This window comes from Sphaeramia orbicularis, chromosome 7 (genome assembly GCF_902148855.1).
Source record: "Sphaeramia orbicularis chromosome 7, fSphaOr1.1, whole genome shotgun sequence".
Taxonomy (NCBI): domain Eukaryota; kingdom Metazoa; phylum Chordata; class Actinopteri; order Kurtiformes; family Apogonidae; genus Sphaeramia; species Sphaeramia orbicularis.
Genome location: NC_043963.1, coordinates 19,506,754 through 19,529,102, shown reverse-complemented (window position 1 = coordinate 19,529,102; position 22,349 = coordinate 19,506,754). Strand labels below are relative to the sequence as shown.

The following is a 22,349-nucleotide window of genomic DNA, read 5'->3' as shown; positions in this document are numbered from 1 at the left end:
TTATTTCAACATTTACGTTGACTAAATGTGTGTTAAATCTTACCTTTTTTTTTGTTGACGGTCAATTCAGTTCAGTCTGACCTTTTACAGCTCAAAGAATGTGACAAATTAAAGGAAAAATGGGAGTAAACGAAGGAAAAAAAACCAAACACAATGTGCACTACCTGGTATGACTGAGTAAGAAACTGAGAGATCCAGTGACCTGGGTTCAATGTAAGGAAACAGCAAATAGTTTCAAACTGTGGCTGAAAGTGCACGTGATAACAGAGATGCTTGTGTATTGGTGTGATTTGCGAAGAAAAACACCTCACTCCTCATCAGGTCAATAAGAATGTCAGCTCAGAACTGATCAGATATTCCACAATTATATTTCATTTCACTTCATTTATTTTGTTCATGTTTGTGCATTTCATCTGCAGACATTCAGTAATCATCAGGTGAACAAACATTTACACAGCCATGCTCAAAAAGGAGCAGTATGAAGAAAATCTTATATTTCCTGGCCCCTTCTAAATAGTAATAGCCTTAATGGTTAGCAGTACACAACTAGCTATAAAATCATACTGTATAAAGTCAGACAAACCAAACAAAATACATCCAAAGATAATACAAAATGAATACAAAACCAAGTGCAAAACTATATGTCCAGGAAGTACAAAACAAACAAAGCATAGGTAAATGTATACCTGACGAAATGATGCCAAACAATTGTGATACCATATCACAAAAAGCAAATAAATATGTCACAAGATGCAAAACAAATACGAAACAAAATGTAAAAACTTATAACTGTTAATATAATCTCATTTTTCTTTCTTTATACACTTTTTTCAGTTGGAATATGTTTTTACAGTCCTTCAGCTCATTAAAGAGAATTCCAGAGTTTAACTCCCACCACTGATATACACATCTGCTTCAAAGTTGTCCGTGCGCACTGGTGCTTGCTTGCTTATATACAGAGGGATAGTGGAGAGAGAGAGAGCGAGCAGTATTTTTCATCTGTGGGGTCACCTGAAATTTCTAGTAATTGCTAAAAATAAAGAAAAAAAACTCACTAATAAAAAATATATGGTAAATTGACATTGACAATCCCAATCCATAAAAGACATGACAAACTCTGAAACTGAAGCACCGCGGTACTGTTTATCTTTCAAATGTTCATTGTGGTCAGTTTCAGATGCTGCAGCTCTTTCATAATTCATAGTTTTGAGTTCTTGTTTGTTCAGTATTAATTGTCAGCCTTGTAAATCCAAGCTGGACTGACTGTATATATCCTGACCAAGGAAAATAAAAGTCTCACTTTATGCAGTAATCTACACCTGGGTTTTCTGCCTCCGTCCATAATAATATACATTATATAGACTAAATGTCATCTAAAATTAACATTTATTTCCAACATAGTATAGAAAACTATTACATGACCAAAAACAAATTAATTTTAGCCAAAAAAAAAAAAAAGGCTCCATTTTGAATGTCTGGGGTCACCAGAAATTTGCGATGTTAAAATGGGGTCATGAGTAAAAAAGGTTGGAAACCTCTGTTATAGAGGAAGATACAACACAAACACACATTAGACAGTTTAATGGCACAGAAACCACAGCTATAGGTTTGCAGAGAACTGGATAAAACTGATGTGTTAGAGGTAGAACGTTCTGAATGTACTTTCAATAATCCATTACTTACTATAACATCATAATACTCTGTAATTGGTCTGAATTTGAAGGATGGATTCTATGTGTGATGATCCTGTGTAGTTCAGTAAACATTTGTTACTATTTGTTTATGACTTTACAACATTAAACCCAAGTCACGTTAACTTGATAAAGGTTCCCTCAAGCCACAAACACCTTGTTCTGAAGAACAGTCCGCCAACTTATTTGCATGATTTTCTTTTGACTGGCGCCTGCCAGAGGACAACTGACAAATAAGATGGTACTCAGACTGTAAAAGCCTGGTTAGTAACAGATCCTACTTCTGCTGCAAAGCAAGGACATTGTTTTTTCAAATACACAGTCACGGAAAAGCTTGTTTTCCTCAATTTCTTGTTCATTTTAATGCCCCAACCTATTTTTGTTCATATAAAAATGGTCTACCAAGGAAAAAACAGCAGTTGTCTTTGCAGATTTCAACTTAGTGTTTATTTTGTACTATAATTAACTCTTAATGCAACTTGATTTCTGCCCGGTCTCCGACTTTAACTTTGACTCTGTATGACTGTTACTCGATGAAGGTACACTTCATACAATTGTAGAAAAAAATTATTAGACCACCTTTGTTTTCTTCAATTTCTTGTTTATTTTAATGCCTGGTACAAGTAAAGGTACATTTGTTTGGACAAATATAATGATAACAACAAAAATAGCTCATAACAGTTTCATTTCAGAGCTTATATCTATCCATTTTCCATGGTTTTCTTGATCATAACCAAAATCACTTCAGTTCTTACATCAATATCTATGGCACTGTACTGACAAAAAATGCTTTTAGGCATTCCATGTTTTCTTTTCTGTCTGTTTTAGTCACATGATACACACAGGAGTTAGTACTTAATTGCATAACTGTTGTTTTTGATGACTTTTGATGGTCTGATCATTTTTTCCATGACTGTATACTCCTGCTCCCTTAATTTAATATCAGCAAAACAAAAACCAAAAAAAAAGTAAAATATTACAGTGACTTTACCAGGTTTGTATTTGATGACTTTTGGTGGTCTAGTAATTTTTTTCGACGAATGTATGCTGGGAACATTTACAGTGTTGTAATGTGGTTTTTACCCTCAGCCCTCGAGGGTATTGTCATCAGTTCATCATCTGTATGTCTGTCTGTATGTGCAAAAACTTTGGTGTGCGCTGAAGACAGAGTTTTTTTTAAGTGCGGGCATGTTATGTTTAAATTAGTGTTGCTTTTACTTTGTATGACTGCACTGATAAACAGAATTAACACAGTGAAAATGAATCAACTCAAAGTCCATATTTATACTCTTGAGTCTGAATCATAAACTTATCTCATCACTTTTCAGCTGCTGGTATCACGTTAAGTATTGTTTTTTTTTTAAAATCTTTTTAACTACACACTTACAATGAGTCACTATAATGATAATGAACAATAATGAATCACCCCACATTCAGAATGAGGTGCTGACACACTTTTGTGTTGGATCGACACTTTATGTTGGTTTTGCCTTTAATTTGTCTGTATATCATGAAATGGATTATAAATAATATACAGCAGCAATGTTTCTGCAGGTATCAGAAAATCTAATTGAATGCTTTTTAATGCCACTTTAAACAAATTTAATGCCCATGTCCAACTGCAGATACAGTTTTATATATAGTTTTATGACAGTTTACCGTCGACAGGCTTTAACCAGGTCCTGAATAGTTCCTCCTCCAATCACTTCTGCTGAAACTTGCATTTTCCCATTTTTCCAACATTTGCTAATATTCCTTCCACTCTTCCACTCACAGCACGTTGCATTCCAAGCATCTGGTGTTGTGACTTTTTCATGTATTGGCCATAAACAATAGTCAATTAAAGGGTTCCACATGTCAATCATCACACTATATGTATGATCAATATTATTAAAAGTTTATATAATCAAAATAAATCATGAATAACAATGTTTTTTTTTCCCATCAAGTGTATTTAATTTTTTAATGCCTCTGGACATCCATTTAAGATCTTAATTTTCACAAAATCTATTTAATGACTTTTAATGCTTTTTAATGAAACCCTGAGTTGTTTAAATCTCTTGGAGATGTTTTCTTTGTTAAAACTTGGAGTTTAAAATACTTTATTAGTTTCCTCTACATATGTTTAACCCTCAGAGACCAAGAAATGTTTCTGTGGTACTACTTATACTAGTTGATTTAGTGTTTTGAAAGTATTTGTGTAATCAGGTGTAAAACATAACCTCAGTTTCATCCAGTTAATTTCAAGTCACAATTTTCATGAAAAAAAATCATGTGTCAAAATGTAATACTGGTTTTATTTTGTAACTGACAAATCCTATTCCACATTTTTTTCTAATTTAGAAAATTTAATGCAGATGTTTTAGACTCCCAAATTACTTACTGTGCGCTTTAATTTGCTGCCTTTCTGAAGCAAATCGGAGTCATTCATTGGCTCAAAGTAGGAAATTATGATGAATCAGCTGTGAACAATGTTAAGGTTTAAGGACATCTACTATGAAGCCTCTATATGCTTCTATGAAACTGGGTTCATTTAGGTACCTGGCACTTTGAAATTTAGACGCATTTCCCCCCGGATGTACCTAATGATGACCTCAGATAAATGCAAAAAAATTATACTCTTGTTCTGAGCCATCCCAAAATTAGTGATTTTTTTAATCAAATATTGGGGCTAAAAATAGGACCAACATTGGGACAGGAAGACAACCTAGATGTCAGTGCATTTGACCTAGAAAACATGTCTGGAAATGGTCTTACATACCGTTATAAAGACACTATGATAAATTTGATGATCCTAGTGGTTTTTCTCATCCAGACGTGGGTTTTTCATGAATCGCAATCTCATTCCAGGTTTCACGTGTAACCCATCGTGTCCATTGGAGTTAGATGTAGAAGCTGCCCATTTAAACACAAATAAATCGCAAGTGATTTTGCAACAGTGGTCATTTTTGTGAAACACTCTGCCTTGCATAATTAGTTCAATTCCCAAAATGTACCTGTGAAAGAATAAAAAGATATTTGAAAAATATATAATTTTCATGTCCTTTTTACCGTGTTACATGCAGATTCTTGTATAAAAAAATATAAAATGTGTTTTACCTGAAAATTTGTTTTATCTTAGTAAATATTCATTTTTTAAAAATAGACCCAAAGTGCTTCCAAACGTGATTCATAACATTAGTCTACATCAAGGTTATTATCGTTAAGGAAAACTAACGAAATGACGAAAACTAGAATTGTAAAAACATTTTCGTCAACTGAAATAAATAAAAACTATAATTAAAAGAAAAAAATAATAACTAACTAAAACTGTATTGTGTGTTTACAAAACAAAAACATATAAAAATTCTGGATAAAATTCCCTTTGTTTTCGTCTTTGTCAATGTCGGCTTGATATAAAATCGATTTATTTCCTTCAAGCAATTTTAGCCACTGGTACCATATGATATTTAACGGTCCGTCACTTCTTGTCACTTGTTGTTTAGTCATCTTCTCGTCCCCACTCTACCTGGAAACATGTCAAAAGTCAAAACTAAATAAAACTAAACTGTAATGAAAAATCCAAAACTATTATAACCTTGGTCTACATCTGGTTTGAATTTTTAGCCCCTGTCCTGTTTTTGAAAGCACCCATATCCAAATAAGAGCTATTAAGTATTACTGAAAAACCAATGAAATCCACCTTACTGTTTTAATACATATGTGTGCATCACTGATGAAAAAATGGCCACTTAAGCCACAGTTTATCATTTAAGTCTGGGAGGATTAAAACACTTTTGAAACGAAATGAAGGCATAAAAATGACTGCTTATTTTGATGATGCACATTAGTTGATATCACTTTAAAGGGGTCATATTTTGCTAAACTCACTTTTATTAGTCTTTGGTTCATATATTTGTGTATTTGGACCCTAAAGTTTATAAAGTTTGGATTTGAACCCTCCAGGTGCTGCAAAGCTATCTTTATATTAATTCCGGAAAAAAATCAAGTGGATTTCTACAGCCTGTTTTAATTCCTGCTTAATTTGTTATGTTTTATAACTAGTTACATCACAACATTTGCATATATATAAGGTCAAGACTTCTGACGAACATTTCTACAAGTACGACATAACTGTTTATCAGCAGCAGTGGTTGTAGGAAGGTCATTCTATCCCAAATCAACCAGATTTCAGAAAGTGCCCCGCATGACCCCCTTAGAAAATTCTGAAAAAATTCACACTTGTTCACCTACCAGATAAACGAACACATCCAAATTTTTAATGTCGTATCTGTAATAGTTTAGGAGATACAGCCCTTTGAAAATTACTGTTTTTTCTTTTTTTTTAATTTTGCAAATTTTGCTTTTCAGCCAACTTTGAGGAGCTATATCTCCTTAGGTATTCAAGCCACACTGCTGAAACTTACTGTCTGGACTGAAATCCCCCTGAAAAGGCCATATTTTGCATCAAAATAATTGCAGGTGCCTTCATGTTTGGTCCATGAGGCCTTGAAATCAGGTGAAAAGGCTAATTCTTCAAAATGTCCTCTCTCTTCGGGCCATAATGGATGAATGTAGAGACCTCATTTTTTTTTGCATGGATTCTTATGGTCAAGATGCAACAATATACTGCAAAAAGACTACGGTACATTTCAATGAAAAGTGTTGCTGTGAGGCAATGAATAAAATGGGTCGATTTCAATTGTCAGTTGATCCAATTTCACCAGGGCTGGCCAGCATCATAAAAATTCTGGGAAATCTTAGCTATATTTATGTCATCGACCCTGGTGAATTTGGGTCAACTGACCAGCTCCATCCAATTTCCGAGAAGTCTCTACTACAGGCATCAACCTGAGCCAGTTCTAGGAAATCTATAATTATTCTATCTGAACCATCATGCAGTTCCACACCCTAGTTTAAATATCTCAAGTATTATCATAACTTGTGCAATCATCAATGCCATTATACTGTTAAAAATGCCATTTACACCTACATTTGTATACAATTTGAAGAAAATAGTCATGCAGTAAAAAAAAAAAATTAAAAATAGAAGCAGTTCTATCCCAAAGCTAAAATTTGGTGCACAACATCTTCAAACATATATCAAGACATGGTAAAAATTTCAACATTTTCATTAACTGGCCACATGGTAATTTGGGTGCTCAAATAAAGAGTATTTTGTGAAAAATTGAAATCAACCCATTTTATTCATTGCCTCACAGCAACACTTTTCTGGTGTCATTAATCAGAAATATTGTTGAAGATGGACCTGTAGAGTTGAATTAATGAAGAATTCAGACCCAAGCATAGCATTTACAATTTATGTAGACCACAGGGAAATGTTTGAAAATGCAGAATTCCATTTAAAAAAGCAAAATATCACTCCTTTAATATGTAAACCTTTTAACTGGGTTCTATATATTGCTTTTACTTAACTCTCCTTCATGAGTCTCTAAAGAAATACGAAGCTCAGACATCTATGTACTGTTTGAAGGGACACAGCCTCTTTAATAGCATTTGGAGTGAAAAAATTACACTTAAGTTATTAAAATCAAGTTTTTCTTTAAGTGTAGCACAAGAAAACAACAACATGCAATCCATGAGAAACATATTTAATTCAACAAATCTCTATCCGAATTAAGTTCAGCTTGTAACAGTTTCAGCTGAAATGGATTTAAACACTTGGAAACAGTATGATGGTTGGAGGAAAAACAAAAATAATCTCAAGAAAAAAAAATTATATTTTAAAATATATATATATACACATATCCTCCGGACAACTGTATGAAAACATGAACTTTTTACAGGAAAAAAAAAAAAGTGATCCCTTACTACAGTGCTGATCAAAATTTAGTAATGACAGAAAATCCCCAGCATATTGATAAAAATGGAAGGAAAAAAAAAAATCAAAAGGGTTATAGAAAAGGAGGTGTGATCGCCACCCACTTCATCCATTTGTTATAATAAAAGCTCTCAATCTCAGTTTTCTTATGTTTCCTCTGCAAAAGAAAGAGAACAACAGTTTGCTTGGAATGACTATATTTACCATAGCTCTTTTAAAGAAAACACAGAATATAAAGGAGTACAACAGCTAGTCTACACAAATCAAATGGACCCCAGGCTTTGAAACACAGATGGGCGAAGGTTTCAAAGAGAAAAGGTCTTGGGGATAAACATTGCTTGACTGTTACATCAGATTTCGGTATGGATTTGATTTAAATACTGGTAGTGCGTTCTAGATGCGCAGTTTTGAAACGTTATCCGTATAATGGTGTAAAAATCTGAGGTAAAGCAAATTCATTGACTTGCCATTTCAAGCAAAATGCCCCCGTATGTGATCAACAGAATTAGTTTGAAGGGGTGCTCACGGACACAGTATCCCATCTGTTAAACTCTACTACATGTGCAAAAATGGGGAGAAAAAAAAAAAAAAAAAAAGCAGATTTAAAGGCAGACTAAAGGGGTCAGAAAACTGAATGGGTTGGTGTTAGTGACACTTGACTTGAATTACGCGTTTAGTCAATGTGGTGGGGGGCTGTAATGTTCGTATACACTGTTCAGTCAAAAAAAAAAAAAAAATACTCCAACGATGGCTTTACTAAGCAAATAGGTAAATAATTACCACAGTGATTAACAGGTTTCAGCTGCAGCAAGACATTTAACTCACACTGATGCATTTCTACTGCAGGCTTCTCATTTCTTAAACACTAGCCAGCGTAAATACTGAACAAATGCCAGGTTTCATCAGGCTTAAATTGTAAAAGGGTGATTCAGGGAGCATGAGGTGTCATTTTCACACATGGAAATAAGTCCAGACCTGAATCCAAATGAGAATCTTTGTGCCGGAGAAGACCTGATGCTGCAGTCTAACTCCATCCCCCCATACAAGACACCAAAAATTAACTCGACTATGGATGTAAATAAATGTTATGGTACTTATTGTGCCATTGCATAAACATAAGATACCAAAGTGAATGCGTCTTATATTCAAAACTAAACTACAAAACGAACTACTGCGCATGAAACTTTTTTTTTTTTTTTGACCGGACAGTGTATAATGTTTGTACGTAAAGTATAGCTTTGCATTAGTCGGCATTTAAACCCAATGTCAATTAAAAAGTGCTGTCTCAAATGTATGTAATGTGATCAACGCATATTCAAGTGAAATGTGACTATTATCTACAGGGAGGTTGTTTAGTACAGAGGTCAACTAGCTGGGACACTTGTAAGCCAGAGCAACAGCACACTTTTATCACAAAAAAATTCAATCATTCAATTTGAAGTTCCATCCTACACCTAATCGTGTTATTTTGCTACGAACACTATTGACTTTAAATATATAGTTTGTTACAAATGAGCATGTACCAATATATTAATCAAAAGTTGGCAGATTTATTTCACTTGGGACACAGATGTACTGGAATCATTGTTGAAAAGGAAGAAAAAAAAAAAAAAAAAAAGAAACATTTCACTGCAAATTTAAGTGTGATTCCTTCTCGGTGACTCCATACTTACCCCATGGGGTTAAAAAGGCAAAGGGCAGCACTGAGTCTCAATTACTAACGAACGAATGTAGATGAGTCCTAAAATGAGGATCGAGGTCCTCAAAAGAATCTCCCCTACCCTTCAATAGTCGAAGGCAATGTTTCAAGACTAATTCGATCCAGGTTTCTCATATCCTCAACCAACAATGTCAACCATGGATCAAAATTTTTATTTATTTATTTTTTTTCATGTAATGCTGTCATATCACTGCCCCTTTTAGAAAAAAAAGAAAAAAAAACAAAACACTCTAATCCTTCACTTCCCACTATCTGTGTGTGATCGTTTTCAAATGAGGAAGGAGAAAAGGAAGTGTGAATTTTTAACTAGCAAAAGTTTTCCCTGTGTCTTCCTTGCCTTTGTATGTCCTCTTCCCATGTGTGAAAGGTAGGTATCTGTACTTGACCATATGCTAAAAAGGGGGAAAAAAAAGAAAATTAGCCCAAAAATAACCTGACAAAGTAGCATAATGATTACACTGCAAATGCGGGAAAACATTTAAATATTATCATAATCATATAATACTCTATTACTGATATGTTAGCCAACTCTTATTCTGTCTTTTCACGTCTTAAAAAACAGTTTGCATTAAACTGTAACAGCAATATTTCAGTCATCAAATAGTTTTACCTTGATCTGCCTCTTCATGGTGATGCAGAAGAGCATGATGAAGTACATTACAAGTATAGGCCAGAACACTGGCACGTTGAAGGCATCAAAAAATGTACAAATCATGGCGATGACGATGCCTTTTGTTGCTGAATGCCTGTCAAGAAAAGTAAAATAACTTATGTAAAAAAAAAAAAAACAAGTGACACAGAAGTACACGTTATGATACGTAGTTACGGAAAAATTATTAGACCATCAAAAGTCATAAAAAACAATGGTTATGCAATCAAGTACTAACTCCTGTGTGTATCATGTGACTAAAACAGACAGAAAAGAAAACATGGAATGTCTAAAAGCCCTGTTTTTGTCAGTACAATGCCATAGATATTGATGTAAGAACTGAAGTGATTTTGGTTATTATCAAGAAAACCATGGAAAATGTCTAGATATCAGCTCTGAAATTAAACTATTATGAGCAATTTTTGTTATCATTATATTTGTCCAAACAAATGTACCTTAAGTTGTACCAGGCATTAAAATGAACAAGAAACTGAAAAAAAACAAAACAAGGGTGGTCAAATATTTTTTTCCACTATTCTAACTTCAGTTTCAGGGCTGATAGGGGAAGGTAGAATTAGAAGGCAATGATGTCAAATAATTCCACAGTGTAAAATGAAGTGACAAACTAGCCTGAGAGCCAATTTGACAGGGAAATGTAGACTAAAAAAAGAAAAAAAACAGAACAAAAAAAACAGGAAGTTTTAATCCATCTGTTGTGACCGCTCTTTGTCTTCAGTTTCAATCCAAATTGCATCTTGCTGAAAAGAAAGTAAACTGTCTCCTATCTCTTCCTGATTTAGTACACAGATAAGACACATAGTTTGCATAAACACACAACAGTCTACAAAAGATGTCACACGACATGTTCAAATGAGAACAAAGTATGTACATTGTCACCAAGCATTTTTGTTTATGTTAAAACATTAACCTCAATGTACAAATGAGCTGTGCATGACTTCACACTGGACCACACATGTAAATCAAAAGTTCATCATATGTAAGCAGAAGGGCACACACATCCCTCATGCAGCCAATCCATACTATTCGCTCCTCGAAATTATTAGTAACACACACACAAACCACATATACCAACCCATTACCTACTGTTTAATTTAAATTTGTTGTAATATGCCATTTTTTTTACCTAGCTGTTACCATTCTAAGCACTAAGTTAGCTCGGGTATCTCCAGCCTCAGAAACAAGTCAGATAAAATAGATGTGCAGCAGAATTCTAGCAGGCCTCATGAAAATGGGTGCAGTAGTTTTTGTACAATCATGCTGACAGAGCGAGAAATGTGACCACATAACCTCCTTGGTAGGGGTCATAACTCTGGTTCCGGAAGGAAACTCACCAGAATTTGAATTCGGGCAACCTTCTGATGAACGGGCGGAACTCCTCATTCTGCTTCGTAGGAAGGGACGGCCCTTCATCTGTGAGTGAGACAGGTTACTCAGTGATGAGTTGGTTACTGGGAAGGTGTGACTTTAAGAGCCAAAGCAAACCCAAACTAAAACATACAGCAATGGACAAATGTTTTCGGACACCCTTAAAATTTTACACAATCTCAAATAATGTCATGAACTATTTTTTTGTGTCAAACCATGTGGCTGCATCAGACAGACAAAAACAAAACACTTTTTTTTTTTTTGTTATTGTTAACAAGAAAAGATAACAAAAACTAAATTCTTGACAGTTTCAACATGTCATGTTCTGGATGTGTTTCATTATGTTGCTGAAACATCATGCATCATGTGCATCATGTGACCACGTGGGTTTGGAGATACAATTCAAGTTCAATGACTTCAGAGTGATTCTTAATACAATATGTGACAAATGCATAGGGTGTCCAAAAACTTTTCTCCACCACTGTAGAACGAATAGCAAAACCACTAGAGAATTAGTATTTTCTGCTTAAAATACTTTTTTATAACAGAATATTTAACACATATCCTAATGCATTATGAAGATTTACATGTTTGAATTCAAGACAGCCACTTTGGAGCTAACTAGTTGTGTTTTTTTCTGTATTAAAATCACCCTGGAATTGTTTAGTACCAATTTGCATCATATATCTTCAACTTCAGACAATTGTATTTGTTTGTATAGTGTGAGTGAATGATGAGTCAATCTTATGTATAAGATTATTACATAAACTAAGTCTTCTTTCATAATAATGGATGCATGCCAAGTGACGTGTGAAGAACCTAAATGGCACATGAAGCCACCTCCAAAGACACGACTGCATCACAACACACTGATCTGACAGAATTAAGTCCACTTGCCTTCGTCAAGCAGTGACGGATCCACTTTTGGCGATAGGAAAGCAATGAACAGGTTGAGATGGTAGATTCCCAAAGCATATGTTACTATATACCAACCCTGAAAAGAACCAAAGTACTGTTAATATCACGGCAACTTGGTTAGGCAATATATTCTGGAAGAGCATCTGTGTCAGTTAATGCTCATAGATTATATAAAACAATAAGAGCAGTACATTGAAAATACAACAAAAAACTATCAGTCAAAAAAAAACAAATAAGTATTAAACATGATTTGCCCTACCATATTAAAAGTGCAATTACTGTGATATAACGTGCAATAATCTGTTTACATTTCAGTCATTTCTCCTCCTCTTCCATTATGACTTATTTATCATCATTATCATTTGCACTTTGCTCTGTTTTCTTTTTTTTTTTCCAATATGTGTGTGCTCTATTTTCTTTTTTTCTTCTATTTAAATGTGTATATTCTATTTACATGTTTATTTCACTATCGACCCTGTGGATCATACTTTCATTCATCACACCAATGTTGAATGACAATAAAGTATCTTGAGTAAATACAACGCACTGTGCAGTTTTGGTAGATAAGACATGGCTGCACAAGTGGAAAACTTAAGAACTGAGATGCAGGTTAAAGGTTTAATGAGAAATTTTATCAGTGTGTCCAAATGGTGCTGGTTCACTTCACTAAAGGAATTATCATCTCTCCCCATGAGCAGTGAAATGGCTGGTTTTACAGGTTTGTTTTTTATTTGCTGAGGTGAGCTGCAGGTAAATTCACATATTCAAAATATGACTGCAAAACCACTTTACTTTCTTTTTTTTTTTGTTGGACTGATCAGATGACAATATAATATTAGAGTTTCAACATTTCTGTAGCTTAAGTATGTATGTATTGTTCTACAAAATTGACAAAAGTGGAGGGAAAGCTTGCCACATTGCACATATCTTGATTTTGTTTTTTCACTGTTTACACCAACGATTTTTCTTAAGGGAACAGCAATACAAACAGAAAAGAACCCACCTGTAGTATGTACACTCTGATCATGTAGATCCCAGTAAGTATTAAGGTAGCTGCCCATCTCACTGCAGCGAAAGGCGTCGACTTGTCTAGCCATGACTGATAGACCTGTTGGCAAAAAACGCACAAAAGATACACAATGAATGTGTATTAAAAGTTAAAGCAAAATCAGAAATTTAACTCTGGAGTTTTCTTTAACTTTGAGGTGACACTAAGAGAAATTAACAGTAAATTCTTCATCATTAGCACATCAATAAGCAGTACTTATAACAAAGAAGTGAAGGGCAATAGGACTGTCTTGACCATTAACCATTTTAATCAACAATTTAAATGTCACAGAGAGAATTTCTTACACTTCATTTTTTCTGTTCATTTTACGTCACTCGTTTGGTATAAACACAACTATAATTTATTTACAGTACTCTTATTGAAGAAAAGCCATTCATAGGCATTGAATACATCGCTAAAATTGCATTTATATTAACTTCTGCTATCAGGAATTACAAATAACTGGTACGTAAAAAAACTTAAGTTTACTGTTTTTGTGTGATAGTAATGGATATGCATTTAGTTCTCAGTCTTATTATTAAAACACCTCAAGAAAATATATGCAGAGTGATTAAAACCCCCCCACATGCAATAGGGAAAAAGTATTACTTAATGTGACCTTATGGACTTAGGACTGTTTTCTTAAGTAATATTGTGGTGTATTATACCACGCTTCCATCAAAGCTTCTCAGACTTCTTTGTTAGTCCTTTTATAGACTCCTATATATTGCAATTGTGCATATCTTGATACAGAGCCTGAGAAATGTATATGTATGGTCGTTATAACTGTGTCAAAACAACAAATCCATTTTTTTAAACTACTGTGTAACTGAAATGTACAAAGAAATCACTTATCATGAATTTTACAAATACAAGTCCTTTGAAATTATGTCATTTGAAGAGCACCAGACAAACAGCTACAGATAGAGAGGGAAAATGAAAATAAGAAAACAAAAAAAAACCCAAAACATATTAAGTTCTTGTAATAGTACCACAAACAGGCCCATATGAAGGCCTGGTCATGCCACAAAATAAAAATGTAATGTGATACATTACCTGTCCAATCCGTGTAAAGAAGGCAGCGATTACAGAGGGTTTCCCATGGATTGAATCCCCAACACTGTCTCCTTCTGACATTCTGTTAGTATATATAAAACAAAACAATAATCAGCAAGAGAAATATGACAATGCAGATGTGGCTGAAACTTATCATTTTCTACATATGACAACCACTTCCACTTTTTGGGTTTGCTGGCTCATGCAACAAATTTCAGCCAGGTTTGTAAGACACAGCTGTAGAGTACGTACGTACAACACAAACATTTAATCTTTCACCTCAAGTGTTGTTTACTATGAGTAATGTTAAGAAAATAGTAACTGGGATGAAATACAAATATTCTTTAATGTTGTATTCCAGATCATTTTAGTCATTCACTTAAAAATCTAATAAATTAAATTGATTTCAGATATTGCATTGGGGTTTTATGGTTTTAAAATAGTTTGATGTAATGCTTAATCAAGACATAGGCTAAAGGTGCCTGTTGTTACATGATTATAGATAGTTTGGACCATAGATTATGTTACATTAATAGAATGTGTTTGTATTAAACATCCAACTGCAGATAAGAGTACTCCTGATAAGCATCCCAGGACCTTAATATAATCCTGTGAAAGATAACACAGCGATGAAGGGTTGGATGTTTCAGTCTTTCTTCATAAATACAGAAGATGTGCACTCAGTTCTAGCTAAACTGTGCTTGTGTTTTGCTCAAGATATTTAACATGTGACATGGTAATATACACTGTGACAAAAGGAAAATGGGTATTTGATATATCGTTGTCTTGCAAATCACATTCTATGCCACTGTGTTTAGTGATCTGTGTTCTTCCACGCAGAAACAAGGACATTTGCATGAAGGCAACAAGGACAAACATGGAAAACATAGACATAACAGTATTTCTTAACAGGAAGCGTTTCTATGCAATTTTCCAAATAAAAGAGTGAAATAATCAATGTGATCGAGTTCACTGTGGCTCTTTCAGATAATTTGTTGATTGAATCTGCAGAACAATTCACTACCGTCACCGTGATATAGAGTTCCAAGTACCTACAAATACAGTTTGTTCTTTCAAAGTAGAAACCGGCGATGATACGGTTTCATTTTCTAATACACGTAGCACCCTTAAAAGATCTACTCACTTCTGATTACTGATCTACTGATTTATCCATTTCTAGACTGCTGTATGCCAATCGGTAAGTTATTAAATGATCTAAGGGATAAACAACTTCATCGTACTTCTGTACTAATTACCTACATCGCTGTAAAATTTGAAACGTTAAGTGAAAGACGAGCAAAACCATACGAAACTGTTCCTGGATATAACACTAGCTTACGTTAACCGGATAACTAGCTAGCAGGCTAAGGCTGACCGGTAGGAAGCTAACACGTTATATCAGTAATGAACCCATTTTCTGTGAAACCTATGAAATGGACACAATCCACACAGATAATACTATAACTTTTACTATCATTTTGTCCGTAATTTAACACAAAAGTCATTCATGTTGGCATACAAATTAACCCTGGAAATAGCTAACTAGCATGTAAATGTACGTTACCCTTTGGCCCAAATTACCTGATGCCTGGGTTATGTAGTCTCAATACAGATTCGGTTAACCCCTAACTGTCTTAAAATAAGAATATGGCACTACTTTTCCCACAAACCTCAGCGTAGCGGGAATTTACGCATAAACAACAAGATGTAGTTTTTGACCAGTTCGCTCCCTGCTAAGGCTGCGATATAGCGCGGAAACTTCGAACTACAAGTCCCAGCGAGGAGTTCAAATATGTGACAACTCACTTCCGGAGATTCGGTACTACGTTGGCAACCGCTCCAGGGCTAGCCAGCTAACCCAGCTGAAAATCACACCATTTTAAGTAGTCGCATCCGATTATATTGAACAGTACAAACGTTTTGAAATACTTTCTATGTATAAGTCGCTGTCTGTGTGTAGTGTGCGTCTATTTACAGTTACAGCCAAATTCATCAATGACAGTGTGCTTACCTGATACGGCCGCTGTGTCACTACCCGGCTCTACCTAGCTAGCTAAACTAGCCCCCTCTCGTGCAAACTGGTGAGAACACGTCAGTGTTTCCGCACAGAGTCGAACAGCGTCAGGCCGAATAGTCGATACCAGAGCAGGATACATCGATCAAAATGCACAGAAGGTTCACCTAAGTTGTAGAAACTGATTAGAATAAATTTTGTTTTCTTGATTATACTGAATTCTGTTCAGTTAATTGCTGTTTACAGAAATTTAGGATTTGGAGTATGTGTTTTACTCAGTCATCACACATAATACAGGGTGGGGAAGCAAAATTTACAATGGACATTTAGTTGTTTTTTCTCAGCAGGCACTACGTCAATTGTTTTGAAACCAAACATATATTGATGTCATAATCATACCTAACACTATTATCCATACCTTTTCAGGAACTTTTGTCCATATGAGTAATCAGGAAAGCAAACGTCAAAGAGTGTGTGATTTGCTGAATGCACTCGTCACACCAAAGGAGATTTCAAAAATAGTTGGAGTGTCCATAAAGACTGTTTCTAATGGAAAGAAGAGAATGACTATGAGCAAAACTATTAGGAGAAAGTCTGGAAGATACTATTAAAGAAGAATGGGAGAAGTTGTCAACCGAATATTTGAGAAACACTTGGGCAAGTTTCAGGAAGCGTGTGAAGGCAGTTATTGAGAAAGAAGGAGGACACATAGAATAAAAACATTTTCTATTATGTCAATTTTCTTGTGGCAAATAAATTCTCATGACTTTCAATAAACTAATAGGTCATATACTGTCTTTCAATCCCTGCCTCAAAATATTGTAAATTTTGCTTCCCCACCCTGTACAATAAATAAACAAATAATAAACAGTATAAACAGTGTTCATATTGTTGTACAATAAACAGAACCTGTTATGGGTGCTTATGGGATATATAGCAGCCTATGTTCTAATCATTCCCACCAGTAATGCTTAACATATATTTGTAAATCTTTTAAAGTAAAAAGTGAATGAAGTGTTTTGAAATCTATATTAACATTGTTCAATACTTCAATCCACACAATAGAAATACTCATATTGACCTAATTCGTTCATCAGTTGTTTTTTTGTATGTGTACATAGTCTGGTAGGGATTCTTATTTGGCCCTGACCATTGTGTGCATTGTTTTCTGCTTTCATGTGAGTGTGTGAAAATTCAAATAGTGTACAAATGTGACCATATTAACCAGCTCTATTACTATTATATTATAATATAGGTGGAAGTTCAGCATGAAGGTAGTTCTGTATCATGTATTAATATAAGTTGAATCTTTAATTTGATTAGTATAAAGACGTATAGTGGATATGTCACAAAAGGATAGCCATTGCTCTGCCTATGGCTCTCACTCAGGGTGCAACTTTACACATTACAAAAATGCAGAAAAAAAATAAATAAAAAGGCCAATAAGCATTGCCATACACATATTAAGTCAAAACTAATACTAACACAACAACCCTGCTGAATTCTTGCACATAAAAATAACACATTTACAACAAAATACCCACTACCCATAATGCACTGCGGCAAACATGCCACAATATGTAATAAAAACTATTGACGTCACAGTAATTCTAATGTTTGACTCATCACTCATTGTGGACCTAAGACATAATTTTTCTGGAGAACACAAAAATTTCTCTAACAATTAAAAGTTATAAACACAATTCTTCTAAAACATGTAATGTTTATATGTGAGTTTTTTCTGTTATCCAAGTGATGAAAACATGATCAATACCAATATGTCAATATGAGTAAACAGGCATATTTATTTTTAACTTCTATTATCTCTGTTTCAGTAATAATGTAGACCTTGGTGTATAAATTAAGCCAATTCTTACAAATATGTGGCTGATGTTAGAGAAAATATTAGCAAATAAATTATGAAGACAGAAAAATCATTGTATAACAGGAATAACCTATGGAGTACTATATTTATTAATGTTTCTGTTTTCATCCTCACTGTGTATTCTGATTGATAAATTCAAGATAAATTGAAGATACAGAGTTTTATTGACATTTACCTTTACTTTGTGTTTCATCAAATGTTACCCAGAAGTCTTTTCAGTGAACCTTTACTACAAACCCACATTTTTTTAGACTTTAATAAAATGACAAACTGGAGACAGACGTGTTTATGTCCATGATTTATAAGAAAAAACACTGAATCTCAAAAACTATTGAACATTGAAAAACAATAATTACACTGGTACACCTGTTAATAGTCTTTACAAAACATAACAAAAAAAACTAACTGTGAATATCAAAACAAATCACAATTACTATTTACACTGTTATAACACATAATACTGATCATAAGCACAAATAATCCTGAATTTATTTATTGTAAAGCAGTAAAGTGCTCTTTCTTTGACCAGTTGGTGGTAGGTGAATGAAAGTGTGGGCCTTTAAAACATGGCTGCAAGACTAGTCCGAATTAGTGTCGAGATACAAGCACGAGTACTTCCTACAAACAAAATTGACACAATAACTAGAATTGCACCGTGGATAATCATGCAGAGTGGTAATCTAAAGGAAAATCTTGGAATGTTGCTATTAAATATCCACAGACGAGTGCCATGAAGTACAGATCAGGTACACAGCTAACTATCACCAATATGCCAGGACCTCGCCCTGCAAGGTTTTCCACAATACACAGAGAAGGACCAAAATGCTACTGTCTTATCTGGTACCTCAGTGAACTACATGTCCTTCTGTATGTATTATTTACACAATTCCAATTATATCCCTGCTGTTACAACATAATACTGTTTTCTGACATTTTGCTTTTCAATGATTTAGCAAATTATTTCTGTCTGAGGCTATATTCAGACTGCAGGCAAATGTGGCCCATATCCTTCTGAGACCTAGGAAAGTGAAAATTTTTTGCTTTTTTACATTAAGCAATTGTCTTGATTGGAAACTGCGTAATGCAACATTTTTTTCAGATACATTTTAAAAATTTATTCTTATTTATTTATTTAATGGAATGTCCTTTGCAATGGACAGCATTTTTTAAGTAAAACTGTCAAACTTTTGTCCCCTACAGAGGACAAAAATAATTGCTGGGTCTCAGGAGGACATGTGACCTGTATCCAATCTGTTAAAGACAGTTTGAACGGCACAAATCCAATTTTTATTCAAATCTGACCCATGCCACTTTCATATGTGGTCCTAAATCTGATACATATCCGATATTTTACAATGCGACTTCAGTCTGATCGGCCAGGTCGCATTTATCCGATCTTCACTGAAATACGACTAATGTCACAATTCTGCATCCCAGGAGTGTTACTTCCGTAAACACAGTGTGTTCCTGCATGGTCACGTATTATGTCAGGACCTCTTTTGCGCATGTGGGTCACTTCAGGGTCGCATTCAGTTCATACTCAAAACTGATAGAAATCGCATTTAATGTGCAATATGAATGAAGACCCAAAAAAATCCGATTTCACCAAAAAAACCCGACCTGCTGTCTGAACATAGCCTAAGAATAAACAGTCTCTACAGTTTTGGAGACAAATATAATAAATGCATTACATTTCGTCCATTACATATAGACTTCACTTTCGATGTCTATTGATACCCCAAACCCATATAACATTTTTAACAATGTAATCATAAGGGCAAACTGAATTTGAAGTCATCATGTTATCATTACCATTGAAAACATTTGAATCATCTTGGTGTCGGTGTGAGTTTGATTTACCCTTTAAATCTATACATTTGGTTCATACATGAGATACAGTGTTCTTATTCTAAATACCCCTATTTAACCATGTATCTAGTCAGAAACATTTACAAAACACAGTATATACATTTGTACAGGTGAAGAAAAAATAAATAAGTCAGTTGAGAACATAATAATCGTGTATAAATGCAAAGTGGCGACTAGCAGTGGTGAAATGGTCGAATTCCTCGAATGAGAAATGTGCAATGAAGCAAATGCTGAATGTTAAACACAAATATAGTGTATGTATGTAAGTGGATGGGGCTCTAAAAGTAAAGTTTGTCATTTATTATTGCACAGTGAAAACAAATAACATCCCATTCTCCAAAATAAAAAAATAACTGAAAAAATAATGAACAACAATAATAAACATGTATCAGTGTCAAGGTAAGAAGTATAATCCTGACCATGTGTGTTATTCGCACAGAAGGATTTGATTTGTCGACTTGAGATGTTTGTTCGTTCGTTTCTGTTCAAAGTGGATCAAGTTTTCAAGCACAACATAAAGTCTGGAGAAGAAAATGGATTAACACTCTGTCAATGCATTAAATTACAAGTGGAATTTGAGCTTTGACTGAGATATGACACCAACGCCACGTTAAACACCGTGTCCACATGACTTTTTTTTCCCTCTGTGAATCGACTGCTTTTGGCAAAAACCATCTTTTCAGGCTCAGTGAACGTCACTGTCCATGAACTCCTCTTTGATGGAGTGCTTGCTACGTGACACCTTGCAGTCGGGCATGTCAAACCCAAAGTCAGCCCACTCGTCGGCAGCTGTCGCCATCCCGGACGCTCCGACGACACCGGGCCTGTTGGGTATGGTGATGGTGTGGCGGACGCGGAAGTGCACCGCCTCCATGACCCGCTGGCGTTGCAGCTCCCCACTGCTGGCGCCAATGGCTGCCATAGCGGTGGCGGCCATATTGCTGCTGGAGCGAAGGAGCTGCTGGCCGTGGTAGTCGTGGTGATGAGCAGAGGGAGGCATCGGGAGGGGGGTGCCTTGTTTCATGTCCTGCAGACCTCGCCAGATGGCAAGGCGGGACTGTTCAGGTATCTTCAGGGCACCTAAATCCTAGTGAGGGAAAGAAAACAGGAAAAAGTACTAAATGATAGGGGTCTAAAAAGTTGACAGTAAATATCACTGAAAGTAATGAAAACAAGTGGCACCAGGCACAACAAACCCCACCCCTCGCACATATTTCACCCATTATAAGTAAATGGGAAGATTTTAAAAATTCATAAAAAATCTGAACTTTGACCTACTCTTCCCAAAATGTATTGAGATCTATTCTGGGTCACTGGCAATCTATGAAGTCTATTTGGTATGAATTCAACCAATAGTTTTGCTGCTACAGACATGTGAAATTTTGCCCATTATAAGTAAACGGGGGAAAAAAGATTTTAAAAATTCATAAAAAACTGAAACTTTGACCTACTTTTCCCAAAATGTAATGAGATGTATTCTTTATTTCTGTTGATATGCAGACATCGCCACACGCATAGACATGATGACATCAGCTGGACTGATGCCAAAATAAGCTACAATGCGTGAGAGGGGTGGGGTTTGTTGTGCCTGGCGCTACTTGTTTACTTATTTTTTGTAATGCGCTGTATACAAAATTCAATTCAACTTTATTTATAGAGCACATTTCATCCACAAGGCAGGCTCAAAGTGCTTCACAACAGGTATATAACATAAAATATGGATATGAAAACAAACAACAGTCAAATAAACAGTAGAGGAAGGGAATGGATTAACGTCCCTGGCATCCCCTGTCCTTACCAAGGTTATAATAGTTTTGGATTTTTCATTATAGTTTAGTTTTATTCAGTTTTGACTTTTTTTTCCCTCTAATTCAGTTAGTTTTAATTCGTTTTTAGAGCAGGTTTGCTAGTTTTTATTAGTTTTAATTTTTTTCTAAATGTTTAGTTTTAGTATTAATTTTAGTTTTGTTGTATCTTTTATCTTCTTCGCTGTCATTTTCAAATAAATCCCAGACAGGACTCTGCTTTCTCCCAACTTTAGTCTCCATGTTTCCAGGTAGAATGGGGACAAGACGACGACTCTAAACGACAAGTGACGGACCGTGAAGTGTTGTATGGTGCCAGCAGCTGAAATAGCTAGAGCGAAATAAATTGCTTTCGTATCAATCCGACATTGACAAAGACAAAAACGAAAGGGAATTTTATCCATAATTTTTATACGTTTTAGTTAGTTTTGTAAGCACACAATACTGTTTCAGTTAGTTATCATTTTTTTCTTTTAATTATAGTTTT

General features: G+C 34.8%; 2 protein-coding genes and 1 long non-coding RNA gene across 5 annotated transcripts in view; all 3 read right to left on the bottom strand.

The window, feature by feature from the left end:
- Positions 1 to 390: 390 nt before the first annotated feature.
- LOC115422669 (uncharacterized) lies at positions 391 to 18,653 on the bottom strand. The gene is made up of 3 exons (XR_003935865.1): positions 18,641 to 18,653; positions 15,700 to 15,706; positions 391 to 499 (listed from the first exon to the last, which is right to left on the bottom strand). It is a non-coding gene; the product is annotated as an uncharacterized LOC115422669 (long non-coding RNA).
- On the bottom strand, positions 7,153 to 16,392 carry rer1 (retention in endoplasmic reticulum sorting receptor 1). 3 transcript variants are annotated; one of them, XR_003935864.1, is made up of 8 exons: positions 16,301 to 16,392; positions 14,290 to 14,371; positions 13,189 to 13,293; positions 12,165 to 12,261; positions 11,234 to 11,312; positions 9,843 to 9,978; positions 8,354 to 9,624; positions 7,153 to 8,314 (listed from the first exon to the last, which is right to left on the bottom strand). XR_003935864.1 is itself a non-coding variant. In XM_030139122.1 (8 exons), the coding sequence occupies exons 2-8, from the start codon at positions 14,368 to 14,370 to the stop codon at positions 7,659 to 7,661; spliced, it is 564 nt and encodes a 187-aa protein (XP_029994982.1). In that variant the 5' UTR covers position 14,371; positions 16,301 to 16,392; the 3' UTR covers positions 7,153 to 7,658. The 3 variants fall into 3 exon arrangements, 2 of the variants coding, with proteins under 2 accessions (XP_029994982.1, XP_029994980.1); XM_030139122.1 differs by having other exon boundaries at positions 7,153 to 7,669; positions 9,570 to 9,624; XM_030139120.1 differs by having other exon boundaries at positions 7,153 to 9,624.
- A 1,065-nt stretch (positions 18,654 to 19,718) lies between the features above and the next one.
- tp73 (tumor protein p73) overlaps positions 19,719 to 22,349 on the bottom strand; it is a 45,234-nt gene continuing 42,603 nt past the window's right edge. Inside the window, exon 12 of the mRNA XM_030139119.1 lies at positions 19,719 to 21,144. Coding sequence (XP_029994979.1) covers positions 20,743 to 21,144 — 402 coding nt within the window. The 3' untranslated portion in view covers positions 19,719 to 20,742. The remainder of the gene's footprint in view (positions 21,145 to 22,349) is intronic.

Excerpts from the sequence above, each read along its gene's own strand:
- rer1 (XM_030139120.1), bottom strand. The coding sequence starts at position 14,370 with ATGTCAGAAGGAGACAGTGTTGGGGATTCAATCCATGGGAAACCCTCT. Across the intron at positions 9,979-11,233 it reads TTGCCCGAATTCAAATTCTG|GCATTCAGCAACAAAAGGCA; the intron begins GTGAGTTTCCTT and ends TTTTCTTGACAG. Across the intron at positions 9,625-9,842 it reads CCATGAAGAGGCAGATCAAG|CATATGGTCAAGTACAGATA; the intron begins GTAAAACTATTT and ends CCCCCTTTTTAG.